A 17,390-nucleotide genomic window follows, 5' to 3' on the forward strand; every position below is an offset into this window, starting at 1 on the left:
GTTATTATTATTTATAGGTACAGTGCAACTATTGAGAAAAATGTCTTACTAATTCAATCAATGGAACATTCTAGATTTAAAAGTCGAGTATACAACGGGATGATAGTACTGTACCCCCGTTTAGTCCAACATAGTCATCTCACTCTTTTTATTTTATTTTTTTAATTAGCTAATACGTTTTGTGTTCGAATATTAGGAGGTAAGTTAAACATTTGTATTTACTTGTTAAGGAATATTAGGGGAAAATACTGCTACTACAGAATTACATGTATTAATTACAAGAATAAAAGTCAACACCCACCATCCATTTTCTTGACCACCTATCTCAGTAGGTGTGCTGGAACACGGTTTGTTTTCAGTGTGGAGATTCCAACGATGAAACTTGCAAAATAGTTGTATTCTTCTAAAATGCTTTTAATATAGAGTACAAAGAAATATGTACAGAACATCAGTGATGTCAGTGGCACCCAAAACTGCTGCACATCATTTTGGCGCCAATATTAATAAATCACTACTACAATCTTCTCTATAAAACCTTACTTTATGAAGCACAGACTAAATATTCAGTAAATATGTATTTTACACTGTATGAACATCTGAAAAAAAAAAACAAATATACAAAGCAAAATGACAGGTCTAATGCTGACATCAAAGTGCCGAAGTTGTCATTTTCTTTTCTTTTTTTAAATTAACATAACAATCAACAAATATTTTTGTCACAGTCCTATTTTACAGCACAGGCCTACCCTAACATTGGGAACATCGGTTAGCACAACAGCCAAACTGACTACAAGGGGACGTCTTGGTGTAGAAAAAACAAAACAAAACAAAACGAAAAAAAAATGTTGTTTATCCTGATATAATACAGCCTTCTACTTTTAGCATGATCTAACTGACTTGTGAGTTTCCAGTCAAGTCCCCAAATGATTTTTTTTTTTTTTTTCATAGCAAAGACGTGACATCATGAGGACATGGAAAGCTGTGTTATAAAAAAAAAAAGTCAACAAATGCCTCACTGAGGCTGAGTGAGGGTCTCTAAACTCTACAGTTGTGTCATAAGCAAATACTTGCAATGTATGTGTGTGTGTTCAGGTGGAATCAATAAGGTGCTCGCAAACATCGGTACCATCGCCACGCCAATGTCGTCATATTATCAAGTTGCCTTGATGTGATATTCTGTTAAACGTATGCCGGATGTCTTGCTTTGGTCTTACCGAGAAAAGCGAAGCGTCCGCTTCTTCGAAAACAAATCTTTCGTAACGCTCACGGTGACCCATGTGGAGGATGTTTTGATGGATATTTCGCTGCTCGAGTTGTTTTCCAGCCAATCTCCTGACACTTTTATTGGCGTTTGTGCGCCAAATTGGAACAGTCCTGCTGCTGCGCTCGTCCAAATGGGCCAAGGGCGCCAAAACAGACCAAATTTCACGATGAAAAAAAAAAACACAAAAGACGGAAAGATTTGGATCTCTTTTGACGTTTTTCCAGAGATGAGAACGACTGATTGGGATCATACGGAGCCCCTAAGGTGACATGGTAGGAAAAAAACAACAACTTTGCGTTCCCTCGTAAAACATATTTACGTGCGTTTTGCCAGGGAACGCAAAGTTTTTGTTTTTTTCACCTACCACGTCACCTTAGGTGCTTCGTAAACACTTCCGTGTCAACTTCAATCACGTGACCAAAAGCGACGAGGATGGAACGTTTGTAAACTTCTTTTTTTTTTTTGTAACGTTTGTAAACATGAAACAAAGCAGTGGGAAAGCTTTCCTAAAGCGACTAGGATGAAGTATGTATTTTCCCACTGCTTTGTTTACACGTCGTTTTTGGTCACATGGGAGATGACCCGGAAGTGTTTACGGAGCACCTAAGGTAACATGGTAGATGAAAAAAAAACCTAACTTTGCCTTCTCTCGCAAACGCGTGAAAGCGCCACAAAATACTTCATATCGCACATGGCCCTGCTACATTAACTTCTTCCTCACCAACAGTAGAAGTATTTCAACAATTACGTTAAAAATGTAGACCTTTATTCACTGCAATGATGTGAATGAAGTGTACATTTGCAGCTTTAATTTAAGAGGAGAGGGGGAAAAAAATTCCACAATAAGAAGTCAAGGATATTCTATATGTAAAATCAATAAATGTCTTCCTGAAATGAAAATACTGATTTTAATATAATGTACATAAAATGTCAAAAATACCTGAATGGTAAATGACATATTCTTGAGAAGCCCCTTAAATGATCCCTATAAAGCCAAACGTATCATGTTAAAAACAAGACATTTCGAGCCCATTTTTCATGAGTATATTTTTTTCTCACTATTAAAACCCTGACGTATATGATCCGACACATGCATTGCACGGATGATCCATTAGAGGGCAGTATCACCCAGCTGATGGCTTTTCCAGCAGCCTTGCAATAGAGCCATCTATACTTATTAATAGTGGGAAATGTTTTTTTCTGATTTTTGGAAATACTAATATTTTGATCCGTGTGTTTATTATTATATTGTTGACAGTTATAAATGTATGAATTTAAAGTATTGTGACCAGATGTATCAAATGTGAGACAAATCAAAAGTCATATGTGGAAGTTGATTTTCAAAATACAAATTTTTTTGTGTGTTTTTTTTGTTGTTCATAGGGACCAATAAATACTTTATTTACAAAGAATCAGAATGTTCTGTTTTATATTTCATTGTTCAGGCTTTATAGCGTTAAAGCTAAGTCTACACTTCGGTCACAATCATTTGAAATTAAATTTGGTAGATATTTAAAAAAAAAAAAAAAAAACTTGGGATGTTTGAGTACATGGCACTGGGACGATAGCGGCCTTATTTACATATTGAGCGCTGGCGTCTGATACTGCAGTCGGATCGGTTAAAAGTAGACTGCACCACATTTTTAGATTGGCGCATTTTCTGGCCAGTGTATTATTTCTTACAATTTCATTATTTATTCAAATTCATTTTATTGCGTTTTTTATGTAAAATATGTATTTGATCAACAAATGGAAAAAAAGATCATAGATGGCTGCCATTAATTTCATGCAGTTTGAAGGAAAAATGTAATATTGGGATAGATGGGCCTTTTTTTTTTCTTTTTTTTTAACATTATCTGTCATTAGTTGTGTAAATATTTTATGTTGTAAGTACTTGATATCGTATCAGTGGCTATATTGAACATCCCTTAACAAATACTGGAGTTGACTATATTGAGAAGTGTTTCGACTGTTTTTTTTTAGGCTTCAGTCATCAGCCTTTCAACACTTCCCGCCCACTATTATCAGTGCAACCTTTCAAAAGAGAAATGATGGCATATTGTGCTTTCATTCAGTCACATGCTAATTTCGTTCTTCATTGAGACCCCCCCAAAAAAGAAAAAGAACGTTTAACGACGTGTATTTATTTAGGAGTAACGGCGGCTTTAGAAATCAGTTTCAAGTCGCTTTTTCGATTCAAGTTCTTCTTTGTGGACCGCGTGCTCACCAGCCGGTGCCGCGAGGAAGGCACTCGACTCCGGATTCGGTTCGGCGAGGGCGTCGCTCTCTTAACGCGTGTGCAAGGGAGACGCTGACGGGAGAAAAAAAAAAAAAAAAAGTGAGTTCACTCGCTGCGATAAAGATTTTCTTTCAAGAGTTAAATAAATAAATAAATATGCTCGACATGGGACGATCCTCTTTTTTTTTTTTTTTTTTTTTGTTGAGATTCTGTAACAAGTTTGTGGGTGTCGCCTTTGCGAATCACGCTTACCCCAAATATAGGTCCAAAGGTGAGAGTGAAACACGAAGGCCAAAATGCTACAGTAGTACCATTTCCATTTGCTCGATCTGAGCCGAGACGCCAGAAAGAGAAGGAAACAAACGTGCTTGAACGTCTTTTGTGTCCTCGTTCTCTCTCTGCTCAAACGTAAACCTCAACTCGAGACAAACTGATTAAATAATAATAATAATAATAATACTGACGATGTAATAAATAGTGATCACAGTTCTGATCGTTCTCAATGTGCAACAGTACTGAGGTCGAGGCGAGAGGGGGGCGGGGCTTCAGTGAGGTTGCCGAGCGAGGGTCTTTCTATTGCTCATTTGATCACCAGGGTTGCGCTGAGTTTGGGAACCCAATAACACGTTACATGAGGCTGGTTTTGGCTTTTCTCCGCGGTGCACCCCCACACCCTCAGCTGATCGGCCCCACGCCGGCGCCCCTCCCGTTGGAGCCGGCGTGAGGCTGGTTGATGGACGGCGAGGACTGCGTCTTGCGGAGGTGGTGATCGCGGCCGGCCAGGACGGCCTCCATCAGCACGCTGGCCTCGATCTTCTCCAGGTCGTCCGTCTCCGTGCGGATTTTGGCCCCGAGGAGGCCGATGTACGTCTCGTAGCGGGTCTTCTGCTCAGAATGGACAGATGGCGGGGCAAAAAGGGATAGAGGGCTAACATGATTGAAGTGAAACAAAAACAAAAAAAAGGCCGATTCTACAAATGTACTCACCAGGGTGATAAATAACTAGAGTGAAGCTTTGTCGAATTTGCTGATTTTTGTGAGGAACGTATCATCTTCCATTCCCTAAAACTCGCCTATTGTTTTTGTTTGGAGACCAAAGCCATGACTAATATGAAAATATTTTTTGGCGCCATCTTGTGACATTTGATGCGAAGGACGTGAGGGGAGGAGGATCGTCGTCGTCAGACCACATTGGGTAGGCGTCAATTGTTTTTGACAACAGATAACAAAAGAACATATTCGCTCTATATAGTGGTGCCTTGACTTAGAAGCGTAATTTATCGTGTGACCTAGGTTGTATCTCAAAACTCATGAGCTCATAAAATAATAAATACTGAAAATCACGGACCTCACCTGCCTCTGTCAATCAATCAACAGCATAACAAATGACAAGCACCACCAGATGGCGCCAAACAAATGATTGTGAATATTCCTCACCTCGTACGTGAGGTAGTGCTCTTTGAGCCGATACTCCTCCCACTCGCGGCTTTTGGGGTCAGATGAGGGCGGGTTTTTGCGGTGCTCTTCCAGCTCCAGGCTCATCTGCTTCAGTTTGCTCTCGTGACTCAGCAGCTGCTCCTCCTGCACCAATCGCGCGCCAGGCAAACGACACAAGACCCGCAAAAACGACCAATAAGATGGCAATAAAGGCTGGACAGTATGTGGAGCATTTTAATTCAACATTTTCTGACATATATATTCATATACATCGTCGTACGGTATATAAACATTCAGTATACATCAAGGCTCGAATTTTTTTTTTGCAGAGCAGTTTTGCGACTCAAATGCTTCATTTGAGGAGCAACTTTCTAACTTTGAGAAGCTTTTTTTTTTTTTTTTTGCAGGTTAATCCCAAGGAACCGTAGCACGTTTTTTATTGAATTAAACATAATGAATGAACAATTGTTTTTCCTTTTTTTCTCGAATCAACAGTTTTTCTTTCCTAAATTCCTACATTGTGCACAGCAACAAACTTTATTTTGTTGTCTGGAAGTAAAGATGAATTGATTTTTAAAAAAAAAATGCTTTAATGTAGTTTTGTAAAATACAATTTATTAACAAATATGCCTTTACTTTATATATATATGTAGCTACAAAATAACTTAAAGTACAAAAAAACTTCAGTTGAACTTTTAATAATTTATGCTTTTTACTTTTTTCTGCTAAACTAATTTAAAGTGAAACAACACCAAACCTCTCCAATAAACCACAACAAAATATAAATACAAATATGTAATACCCCAAAAACGGGTGGGGATGGCTAATTGGTCAATTCTGTTTCTGACACACACAACAGCGTTTTTGTCTTGACCTACGAGTCGCAGTTTGGCAAGTTAATGTTTATTAATGAGGAGCAAATGAGCAATTTTGACGCAATTATTTTGAGCCTTGCACACTATTGCAAGTTCTTTACCTGATTGAGTCTTGTTGAAGAGGACGGAAGGATGGGCCGGCAAAATTTTTTCATGGAGCCGATGGCAGCAGGGAAGGCCGGAGCGGAGAACAGCGCCGCCACCAGATTTATTCGAAAGATCCACGACATCATCTCCTCCTCGCCCCTGAAGAGAAAAAGCACAGCAATGAGCTGACTTGGGATTAAGGGGAGGAAAACGAGTCTGCGTTTACTCACGGGGCCTGCAGTAGAAAAACTCTCCAGTCGGACGTTTTGAGCTTGAGTACGTTGGCCTTCTTGCTGTAATCGGTGGCGCGAGTGGCTAACGCGTGGTGGATTCGCACGGCATTCTTCAGGTCCACCTCGGAAATGTCAGCATCTGGCTTATATTCATCCTAAATGAGACAAATAGGAGGCAAAAAAAAATGTATGTTTTGAGGTCATTGCAATAAAGTCCATTTCCTGTATCAGAAAAGAAGTAAACACACAAGATGGCTTGTACTTCGTAATTTCTCCTATGTTGCAATAAAGCCTTATCACCAGCAGAGGGAGACAAACACGCACTACAGTGGCCGGGCCTCATTGCCCCTCTGCCTCACTCTCAAGCAAAAAAAAAACAAAAAAAATGAAAGCACGGCGTAGTAGAACAACTGTAGCATCTACCACATCAGTGACGCCATGTACTGTGTTTCTATGGCAACAGAGACAAATGGTGAGATGCAGTAATGTTCATTTCTTCAATAAAAACTAAAAAAAAAATAATTTCATCAACACGTTTTTCACAAGACTAAAACTAGACTAAAAGCTTCATTAATAAACAATAACTGGGACTCAACGAATATGCATTTTCATCGACTAATGAAGACGAGACGAAAATGTCCTTCACTTAATAAAAACTGGACTTAAAATCTATGGACATTTTTAGTTCATGAATAAAAACGAGATGAAAATTATATGATTTTGTAAAATGTTGTTTCTGCTCATTGTCACGTCTGACAATGTCATGTGACACAGCACAAACACATGGGGCAGACAGGAGGGGGATTCACAGTGAAAGGTTAAAAAAAACAAAAAAGAAGTAAATTCTAGTTATAACTTAAAGGGATACTTGACTCACTGAGACATTTTCAGCAGTAAAAAAACATTTTGTCTATAATTAATGTGGTAACTATTATTTTTCATGTGCAATTAATACCTTTAAAAAGTATTTTTTCTACTTGCTGTCGACTGGTGATGACATCACCTGTGCTGAGGAAGTAGGTAATGACCAAACATGGCTCAGTTTGCTGACCAACCCCAGAAAACAGGTAAACCATGATTGGGCGTTACCTACTTCCTCAACACAGGTGATGTCATCACCAGTCGACAGCAACAGGAAAAAAAACGTATTTTTTAAAAGGTATTAATTATACATGAAAAATAATGAAGTTATCAAATTAATTCTCAACAAAATGTGAACTTTTCACTGCTAAAAATGGTTCAATGCGTCAAGTATCCGTTTAACATGCATCCAATTGCTGTAACATTCCAACAATAATGTTAATGTGACTGCTAACTAATGCTAGCTAACTTACTAGCGCATAGCATGGAGCCACGTTAGCCACTGTAATGCAATAATGTTGAAGTTGTTTTTCATCAAAAAGATGACACAATTTTACGTGAAATAGTTATTGATCCGAAAAGGTTCGATATAATTTGCTGACAAAAACAATATGCAGGGATAAAATGGTTGTCCTGACCATAACTAGACTAAAACGTTGACCAATGAAATGACATTTTCTTGGACTAAAACAAAGACTAAAATGTTTGATTTAGAGTGGACTAAAAAATGGACTGAATAAAAATGGGATGAGGTTGACTAACTGTGATTAAAAACGAACAAGCGTGACCGAAATTGGACTAAAACTACATTTCAAAATGGCCGACAAAATTAATACTAGGATGCAGTACCTTTTGGAGATAGAGTATCATTCCCTTCAGCACTGCATAGAACTTCTTCCAACCACGGCGACCCCGCGGGGCTGCGTTGGACACAATGGAAGCCAGATCAGAAACAGATCGTCTCAATGATTCACAAAACAAAAGCGTATTATTACAAAATTACAAATATGTAAATGAACCAAATCGACTGTACAGCCAAATGCAGGGGTGTCCAAACTTTTTCAATTGAGGGCCACATACAGACCATCAGAAGGACGCAAGGGCCACATCATGTTATGAAGAGAAATTGTTTAGTCCTAAAAATTGAACAAATAGTTTATTTGTAATATGGCAATAGGGTGATTATAGTTTTGGAATTTTTTTTTTTTTTTTTTTTAGTTTTTATTAGTTTGGTTCTTTAAAAAATGCTTAGTTTTAGTTTAGTTTGTCAGTTTCAGTATTAGAATTAATTTAAAAAAAAAAGAAAAAGGGTATTACTTGTGAGCAATATTTAAAAACACCATAGACGCAACGTCATCTTTTGGTGCTTTTCTATTGGCTGCTGCTAGATGATGTCACTTTTGTGTGACATACTTTCAAACGTCTTTATTCCGATATATATCAAAATAAATCCACTAAAAATCACATTTAAAATCATCCCCAAAGGCTCATGCATTAAATTAATTAACAAAGACTAAAACCAAGGACATTTTTGCTATAATTATAGTTAGTTTTAGTTAGTTTTGTAAACATAAAATGTAGTTTCAGTTAGTTTTCGTTTTTATTTTATTTCGGTAACAATATTGTTTTTTTAAATTTTAGTTTTTTTTATTAGTTTTAGTGAACTAAAATAACCTTTAATGGCACCTCCTCCCTTCTTTCTTTGACCATCTCCAAACATTTTTGTTTTTATTTGATTTGAACTGAGCCAAATGCCATTTTTAGCAAATGTCGCGCGCCACTGAAAAATGGACCCCGGGCCGCAAATGGCCCCCGGGCCGCAGTTTGGACACCCCTGGCTCTAATGGATCAATACGTTGCCGTTTATGGACTCACTCCGCTTGCCATCCATGTCGGCGTGGCTTTTGCGAGTCAGCACTCCGTGTTTGTACGTTACGGCGTTGAGGAGGATGGGGATGGCGATGAAAGGGTTATTGCTGTCCGTTACCCTGGCAACACGTTTACTCCCGCCCTCACACTGCTCCTCCACCAGCTCCGACAGGCTCTTCCGTAGCTCTTCTTCTTCACTGCATGCAAAAAAGAAAAAAAAGATGAACAGGAGATGCACATGGTGAAGTGAGTCTTTTTTGAGCAGAACTTAAGAGCAAACTCACACAGCCCACTCAAGCTTCTCGTTCTTGATTGAGTTATACAAGACCTGTGCGGGGAAGGCGGGAATAATCTTGTGACATATTTTGAGGTATTTGTGCACTTTGAGGAGAAGGTGCGTTCTGTTACCTTCAATAAGTCTTTGGGAAAGTCTTTGCCATTGTTGAGGCCATCGAGATTACTAATGAACTGCTGGCAGGACATCTTCTTTCCAATGTTCTGAGGAAAGACAATTCAAAATTCTAATGCTTAATTATATATATTTTTTTTAAAAATCTTACACAATCCTTTTCAATGTCTAACAAAATATTCAGGCAGCTCCAGCATGTCTGAAAAGCTAAAATGAAATTTAAACAAGTAACATACATACAAATATAGCACTCTCATAGTTCCCTCATATTAAAATGGTTTTAGTTTTGCCTTTTATCGGCCGTCAGATTTTTTATTTTTTTTAAAGGCTGATACCAATATTCATCAAAACGCTCAATATCGACGCCGATAATTTATCCCTAATTGTCATTTTGTGTATATAATGTCAAAGTTGGCAAATATTTATTTACTCCTAAAATAGCTTTTGAAAGGGCTCAATCTGAATGCAGTTGTGCATCTGTCCACTTGGTGGCAGTGCTTATCTTGCTTATATAACGCTCATGCCTATATTTGGCATGATTGGAAAAGGCTGTATTAAGCGTAACTATTGATTTCACACAATCAACATTATTCTTAAAGGTGAAATAATTGATTCAGAGATTAATTTTCCTTTCTGTAGTGTTGTTATATTATTTTTGTGACATTTTGCCTTCAATAAAGTATATCTAACTGTGAATTTTTTAAATTGCTGTCATTTTGATGACCTCGGGAACCTAAAATAGCATCAGCACCAAATCTGAGACATGAGTTGAAAAACCCAAAAAGGAGCACACATTCCGAGGAGCGAGTCCAATGTTGGCAGCAGGGGAATACTTACCACCTGCAGGGACAGAGAGAGGCCAGGAAACCGGATGTGGAGGATTTGAAAGGGAAGAAAGGGAAGCAAAAAAAAGAGAGAAAGGATGTTAGTTAAAGGACGGCTATTCATTACATGAGTGTTTAGCAGGGGCGGCGTTGCTGTGAGCAGTTTAGGGAACATGGGCAGCATGTGATGACTACTGATTGTGCGCTTATGCGGCTCACGTCGCAACGCTCCAGTTAAAAAAATGAACACTTGAGACCATCTAAGGACAGGAGAGACGGAAACAGGGCAAAAAGTAGGCTGGGAGGCAAGTGTGAGGAGAGTTAGTGGGGGGGGCAGGGGGGGACGTTAGAAGGAAAGATTTGATGGCAAAGGGCTGTTTTGTTGGCATGTTCCAAATATGCGAGGTGATTAGATCAGAAAGAATCCGTTTGAAGGTAAACACATACGTGTCCGTGTAGATCCGTGTTGAGCAGCATGAGAGCGCAGGTTAACGTGTGGGCGCCATCTGCAAAATGGACGACAAACAAAGCTGAGGTCAACTTCATGTCAAACAAACGCATGCGTGCAAATGTCGCGCATTCTCTGACAGTCAGATGAGACACGTTCAGACACCTCACTAAATTAAACTTGATATTAACTAATTTGCTCCCAATAACATGTAAATACGTTTTTTTTATGTTTTAAGCGTCCCAAAGACGTATTTATACGTTGTTGTTTTTTATGCTAAAGAATACAGAAGGCTTTGATGCAGCCTCTCAACTGCAAAGAACGGTTGCAGAAATGGTAGTTATTACACAAACGGCCAGCAGGTGGCAGCAGAGCAAAGGAGATCAACCAGGGCCATGTAGAAAAAAAACTAATTACTGACAATTTTAAATAGATTTGTGAAAACTGATGAAACTTATCTCTCTTCTAATGCCAATTGCTGCAAAACGGAAACAGATAGAAACATACTTTTGTTTTTTCCTGATAAAAGAAGAGACTTTCATCTTTCTTTTGATAGATGCTCTTATAGCAATTGAACACAATATTCTGTGGGCCTTGCAAAATCAGTTAAAATTCAGTAAAACAGTCGGGAGCAAACGGGATTGCGAAATGTGAAAATGGCGGCGAGTGAATGAGTTAAAAAGGAAGTCAACCCAAATCTTTTTTTTTTTGACAATTGTTCTATGCAGCCCCACTGGTTAAAATTGTGTTAGTGGAATATGAGTTAAGCAGCAAAATTCAGCCGTTTTTATCCATCTCAGGGGGCGGCCATTTTGCCACTTGCTGTCAAATGAAGACGACATCACAGTTGTGCAGGTTTCAGGTAGCAACCAATCACAGCTCAGCTTCATAAAACAGGTGAGCTGTGATTGGCCGTCTTCAGTCGACAGCACGTGACAAAATGGCCGCCCCCTGAGATGGCTAAAAAAGGCTGGATTTTGCTTCATAACTTTTATTCCACAAATGTAACATTAATCAGATTGTCATGTATTAACTAGTGACATATTATTGTCAAGAAATGTTTATGCTTGACTTCCACTTTAAAGTTCTAATAACACTTCTGGGCTATTAAAAATAATAATAATCATATTGCAGTAACTGAGTGTGCCTTCTTATGCCTCACGCTGTTCGTAACCTTGAAACGTCGTATGTCGAAACCGCGAAAATTAGATTTGCACACGCACCTAATATTGTGCTCAGCAAGTGTATACGGTTACACTGTATAAATCCACATTACATAACTAAGTTATTCTAAGCGACTATGATATGGAATAACTTGTTCTAGAGCAACACGAAGGAAATTTGAGTTTATGTTGATGATAGCTTCCCTTTTTCTTTTTTTCTCTTTTGTCTTCTCAGACAAAACTTTTCTGTTTTGCAGCTTCTGTCAGGAAATCAGTAATCGTTTTTGTCACGAATGGGGAAAGGGAGAAGTGACGTATGCCATAAAGCCTTCAGCACGTTTGTAGTTTTTTGTGTGGAAGTGTTCAAACCATCCTCCTCAAAGTTGCTTAGTGCCAGTAAAAATGATGCAGACCCCACCTCAAGCCATGGCAAAGGTACCATTCAACTACTTTTAAGTCCATGTTTCATCAGAGGAGTTAGGTTGAAAAGTTCCTTAGTGCTACTTTAAGTTGCCAAAGTTCTCAAAACCGCCACCATTCACTGCGCTGACCTTCAGAGGTGAGTGTTTGAAGACTGCAGTGGCAGAAGCGCTTGGAGAAATGCACCAGGATCCGCTCTCGTTCCTGCGTCTCCCCCATCAACGGAAAGGCTTTTAAAAAGTTCCTGTCGCACAGAAAAAGGCCAACTGGAGGTCAGAAGTCTCTCAGTAGGCTGCAGAATTTGCACATGAGTCGCGCGTGCCAGTAAATAGAATCCGAGGACAAGAACGCATTTGGAAACAAGGCAAGGAGTCACGCGCGATACGGTCAAAAAAATGGGAAATTGCGTTTTCTTTGAAGATTGCATGTGACTGTGCCGAGAGACGTTAACGTCGAGCCAAAATGCTAACAACAGAAAGAAATAGAAGACGAGCATATCAGCAAAAAAATAAATAAATAGATTGCCATCATTTGCGTTTCTACAATTTTCAAAAGAAAAATATGTATCGCTTGCAAATCACGGCTCAGCCTGCGAACGTCACATGACCAAACTCAGAAATCAGGTGAAATGTGATCGATTGCGACCCTGAGCAACTGTGATGTCATTTGCAATGACAAAATGGCCACCCCTAAGATGGATACAAATGGGTGGATTTTGCTGTGTAATTCATATTCCACAATCACATTATTAATCAGAATGCTGTGTTTCGACGAGTGAGGGGTGCGTAGAATATTTTTTAATTGGCTTCACCTGTGTGTTTAAAATGTGTTTAAAGTAGGGGTGTCAGGTGATGAAAATTTGTAATCGTAGTTAATCGCATGACTTCAACAGTTAACTCACGATTAATCGCAAATTTTACATCTGTTCTAAATGTACAAAAAAACATTTTTGCTCAGTTTTCATACTTGTGAATAGGGATGGGCGAGTACCGAAAGCAGGTATCGGTATCGGGACCGATGGCAGAGGGGGAAGACGTTAAGTGAGTCCTCCTTGCCTGTAAGTGGAGCTAGCTTGCAGCAGTTTTTCACCAAAACTTCACTGGTTTGGAATCTTAAACTAAATTTGTGTCTTTTATTTTGAGCGTTAAGACTATTGAAGAGTGACTGTGCTGTTTTTTTTGTTGTCAAAATTAAAGGAAATATCTTTTTTTTTTAAATATCTTTTTTTTTTTTTTTTTTTTTTTTTTTTTTGTGAAACTGTACTGCTGGTATCGGCAGTTGGTATCAGTATCGGTGAGTACTGAGGGTCCAAGTATCGGTATTGGTCTGAAAAAAAGTGGTATCGAACATCCCTAAAAGTGAGGAAAAAGATGTCAAACTCAGAAATATGGCTGCATTATTTAGTCATTGATACGGTCATTTCATAATTCATAAAAAAGGATGCACGGTACTATAAAAAAAAACAAAAAACAAAAAAACAAGTGTGATATTGATTTGTGTTGAGGTCATTTTTCTGCCTTTGAAAAATGATGCCGTTGTATTAATTAAAACTTATAAAATGTATATTTTTGAGCCATTTCAAATCGGACTATACATTTTACAGTTTAAAAAAAAAGTTGACTGTTAGAACCATGGCGTGGCGCTGACGACAGCATGTTGGAACGCCAACAGGTCAGCTAGAAGAAAGTGACGCGCTTGCCAGCTGTCAGCTCCGCTGAATAACTCCAGCGAACGCGACAGCTTGATAAGCACATCGCCGATGCCTTGTGAACAGCAAATGTGACATCCACAACACACGCTTGCGAACAAGCCTTGACACTGGCACACGTGCCGTGCAGAGCTGCTGCGTGCATTTCATTACCTTAAGGCCCGATCCAGTGACAAGCCGGAGAAGTCAAAGAAACTCAGGTACTCTGCCGCCACCAATTGACTAAAGTCATTACTGCAGGAAAGGAGAATGGCAGATTGAGGTTCATCTCATCGACGGATAGCCCCAACTTTTTTTTTGGTGACGTCGATGCTCGCATGTGCTCACTTCTTGCCCAGGTGTCTGGCCACATCGCAGCGCTTGAAGCCCTCGAGGTGATAAAGGCGCTTGGCCAGCCTCTTGGCAGCTTGGGAGTCAGCTCGGCAGCCGTTGGCCAGGGTGTCGCTGCTGCCGCGCTCCAAATGCTCCAGACTGCCCAACTCGCACTCGTCCGAGTCGGACAGCACGTCGGTGAGGTTGGCGTCGCTGTTGGGAGGAGCGCAAACACGTTGATGGGAGAAAAACAAACACGCAAGCTTGGAGCCCAGGTTGGCCAAACAAAAAACGTGCTCACCAGTTGCGCGCATATTTAACGTTGAATAACTCATGACACTGACATCCTTTTGTTTTGAAATAAGGTCAGTCTCTCGTGTGCTGACAGATGATCAATCTGAGGCAGATCTCACCTGCTTCAATCTCTCTCAAAGCCCCACGAGTGTACAACTTTCGTTCAGGTCTTAATTTACAATGTGGTGAGCAATTTGTGGCTTAGACGCAACAAAACTAAGACTTCATTTGTCTTAAAGATCCCTAAAGAAAAACAAAGTGTTCTCTCTGGCCCTTCGTGTTGCCCCTGAGCTAAAACTGCTTCAGCTGACCCACTAAATTGTCCATCTCATGCTCACTAGCTGGAAAATAATGGATGCAAGAGTGTGACACTGAGGCAGATCAGTCCTATGATCCCTTTTGGGACTGGATGTACACTACTTAGTCACCCCTATTAGGAGCAGTTATGCAAGTTGACAAACAGTTAAAGTCCCTGTAAAGTGGAAATAATTGTCTTGTGAGGTTGTCACGGCACGTAGAAGCCCAACTAAATCTGAATGATTACAAATATTGCAAAGATTTTAAAATGGAGCTTTGAAATTGCGAGAAAAAAAAAAATGTCTCCACTCTCAAACGCTCAACTGTCAATCAAGTACAAATAAATCTACAAACAATAACGCTACACAACCTGTTTGAGACATGAAAATATATCCGCTTAAATACTGTAGTGGTTGAAATATGTATTGCACAAGGTTACGAGAGGCGATAGTGATCAGCGACATCGCAATCTCAAACAATAGATTACCACAAACGGAGAAGTTACATTATTTGGGGGCAAAAAGAAAACCACCTACATGAATTATATGAAATAAATTGTCACCTTGAGATGAGCAACCACACAACTTTAAACTGTAAAAGGCATTTCACAACATAAACTCCTGTTCATATTTCCCTCCATCACATCATTTCCATTAGTTTGGCATGTCAGCATTCCCGCCAGATGATTCAGGTTTGTTTTTTTTGTTTTTGTTTTGCCATAATCAGATCAAGCCAATTGCATTACCCTCACAAATTCAATACATTACTAGCCATTATCGTTTGGGATTTGCCAGTTACCATGGATACAGCGGAAGCCAAGTGCCGCGTCCTTCATGAAGTCGTCGCGGCTGCCAGGCTCAATTGTGCTGCTCGTCAAAAGCTGCCATGTGAATACAGACTGACACCAAGGAAAAACCCACGGACGTCATTCGCAAACAAATATTTCCATTGCCCTCCTTTCGACATCCGAGGCCCCTGGCAATCGTGCTCCTTCCAAAGTTAGATTTTCTTTTCTTGGCTGATTCAATAAGACCTTAATTAATTTCCATAATGCCCATTATCTTGAAACGCTTCTCACTGGGATGCTAGTAGCCAATGAAACTCCCAAGTTCACATGAAATCATCAAGCATAAGGCAAGATGTTCACCAGTCCGAATTAAAGTGCAGATTGTTATCTGCCAAAATTCCTTTCATGTGGGGGGGATTCCCGGCTCATCCTTAGGGACAGGGTGGGCAGCTGTTATATCCGCAAGTGTGAAACCATTAGAACAGTTTTGTGTTGAAGGGCAGCCAATAGAGTTGGTTGGGGGTGATCTGATGAAGATGCTTCCTTTACAGCAGGAAGGATGAATATCTTTGAAGGAAATACATAACCAAACAAGCTGGGGAAGGGCTTTCATATTAAATGTCTAGGACAGTTTGCAAAATATCGTCAACTATTTGTTTGGTGTTAAGTTGCATTTTGTCATCCTCTTAAAATATTGCCTATACGTCTTTTTTTTTTTTTTTGCAAAATTATTATTATTTTTCCCTAAATCATCTCCTCATGATACAAATACTGTAGTTCTATCCATCCATCAATTTTCGGAACCACTTGTTCCTCACAAGGGTCGTGTGGGGGTGCTGGAGCCTATCCTGGCTGGCTGTGGGCAGCAGGCGGGGTACACCCTGAACTGGTTGTAAAAAACATTATTTTAAGGTGTCGATTTGTAATCGAGTAGACTCCGCAAATTCTATAAATGGTCCCAATTACATTTATAGTGCACAAAAAAATATCATAATGTTCATAATGTAACAATATAGTATTTGACTGTATGCCTCGGTGCGATATACCTGCTCACTGAGTGCTCCAGTCTGTCTAAAAATATTTGTGTCATTGATAGACAGTAAACATGATGGTGCATGTCAGTGACTCACCTAATCTCTTTGGTGTTGCACAAACACCTCAAAGTTGTCTGCCTCCAAGGTATGCTTATATGTGTGTAAGCGTGAGTGGGAATGAGACAAAGTGACCTGGCAGCATGAGGGGTAATCAAAAATGATGAAATTCTGGCGTTTCATTGTTCAATTGCGGTTCACAAAGGTACAGTACATAACAGAGAAAAGCTTTTGTGTCCGTGCTATTGTGTGTTTTACCTGATGAGCAATGCAGATATGATATCTACCCAAAAAGAATGTTGCAATGTCTGTATAACTTTAAGCTGCTGTTTCATCAATGAAAGTTAACATTTTGAGTAAAGAGTTGATCTCATATTGATTTATCAAATTGGTGGCAACACCACAGGTCAGGGTACGTTTATGAAGATAACCACAAGGAAAAATAAAACATGTTTCAATAGGCTAAAGAGACCATTTTAGGGCAAGAAATTACAAACTCTTGCAGGACAATGTTATAATTTCAAGTCAATGTAATTTTAAGATTATTTTCCTATTGGATTATTGGGTAAGATTCCATCAGAATCCGCCCAAATGCGACTGATAGATATACAAATAGTGATATTCCTCGTTAAATATTACGACTTTGACAGTCATTTTCCTTGCAACGCCGCCTCACACTTTCCACTTTGCCACGCTGCAAAATCGCTAATTCGACAGTAAAAGCTTCCATTGCAGTCGAAATGAAACTTACAGGAGTTGCAGCAAAAAGTCG

At 39.4% G+C, this 17,390-nt stretch overlaps 1 protein-coding gene across 1 annotated transcript in view; it reads right to left on the bottom strand.

Moving 5' to 3' along the window:
• Positions 1 to 393: 393 nt before the first annotated feature.
• psd2 (pleckstrin and Sec7 domain containing 2) overlaps positions 394 to 17,390 on the bottom strand; it is a 29,515-nt gene continuing 12,518 nt past the window's right edge. The window contains exons 3-14 of the mRNA XM_077533100.1: positions 14,165 to 14,362; positions 13,991 to 14,071; positions 12,261 to 12,373; positions 10,546 to 10,604; positions 9,274 to 9,363; positions 9,150 to 9,193; positions 8,872 to 9,062; positions 7,846 to 7,916; positions 6,133 to 6,290; positions 5,917 to 6,061; positions 4,941 to 5,084; positions 394 to 4,388 (exon numbers count right to left, since the gene is read on the bottom strand). Coding sequence (XP_077389226.1) covers positions 4,179 to 4,388; positions 4,941 to 5,084; positions 5,917 to 6,061; positions 6,133 to 6,290; positions 7,846 to 7,916; positions 8,872 to 9,062; positions 9,150 to 9,193; positions 9,274 to 9,363; positions 10,546 to 10,604; positions 12,261 to 12,373; positions 13,991 to 14,071; positions 14,165 to 14,362 — 1,504 coding nt within the window. The 3' untranslated portion in view covers positions 394 to 4,178. The remainder of the gene's footprint in view (positions 4,389 to 4,940; positions 5,085 to 5,916; positions 6,062 to 6,132; positions 6,291 to 7,845; positions 7,917 to 8,871; positions 9,063 to 9,149; positions 9,194 to 9,273; positions 9,364 to 10,545; positions 10,605 to 12,260; positions 12,374 to 13,990; positions 14,072 to 14,164; positions 14,363 to 17,390) is intronic.

This window comes from Festucalex cinctus, chromosome 9 (assembly GCF_051991245.1).
Source record: "Festucalex cinctus isolate MCC-2025b chromosome 9, RoL_Fcin_1.0, whole genome shotgun sequence".
Lineage (NCBI taxonomy): Eukaryota > Metazoa > Chordata > Actinopteri > Syngnathiformes > Syngnathidae > Festucalex > Festucalex cinctus.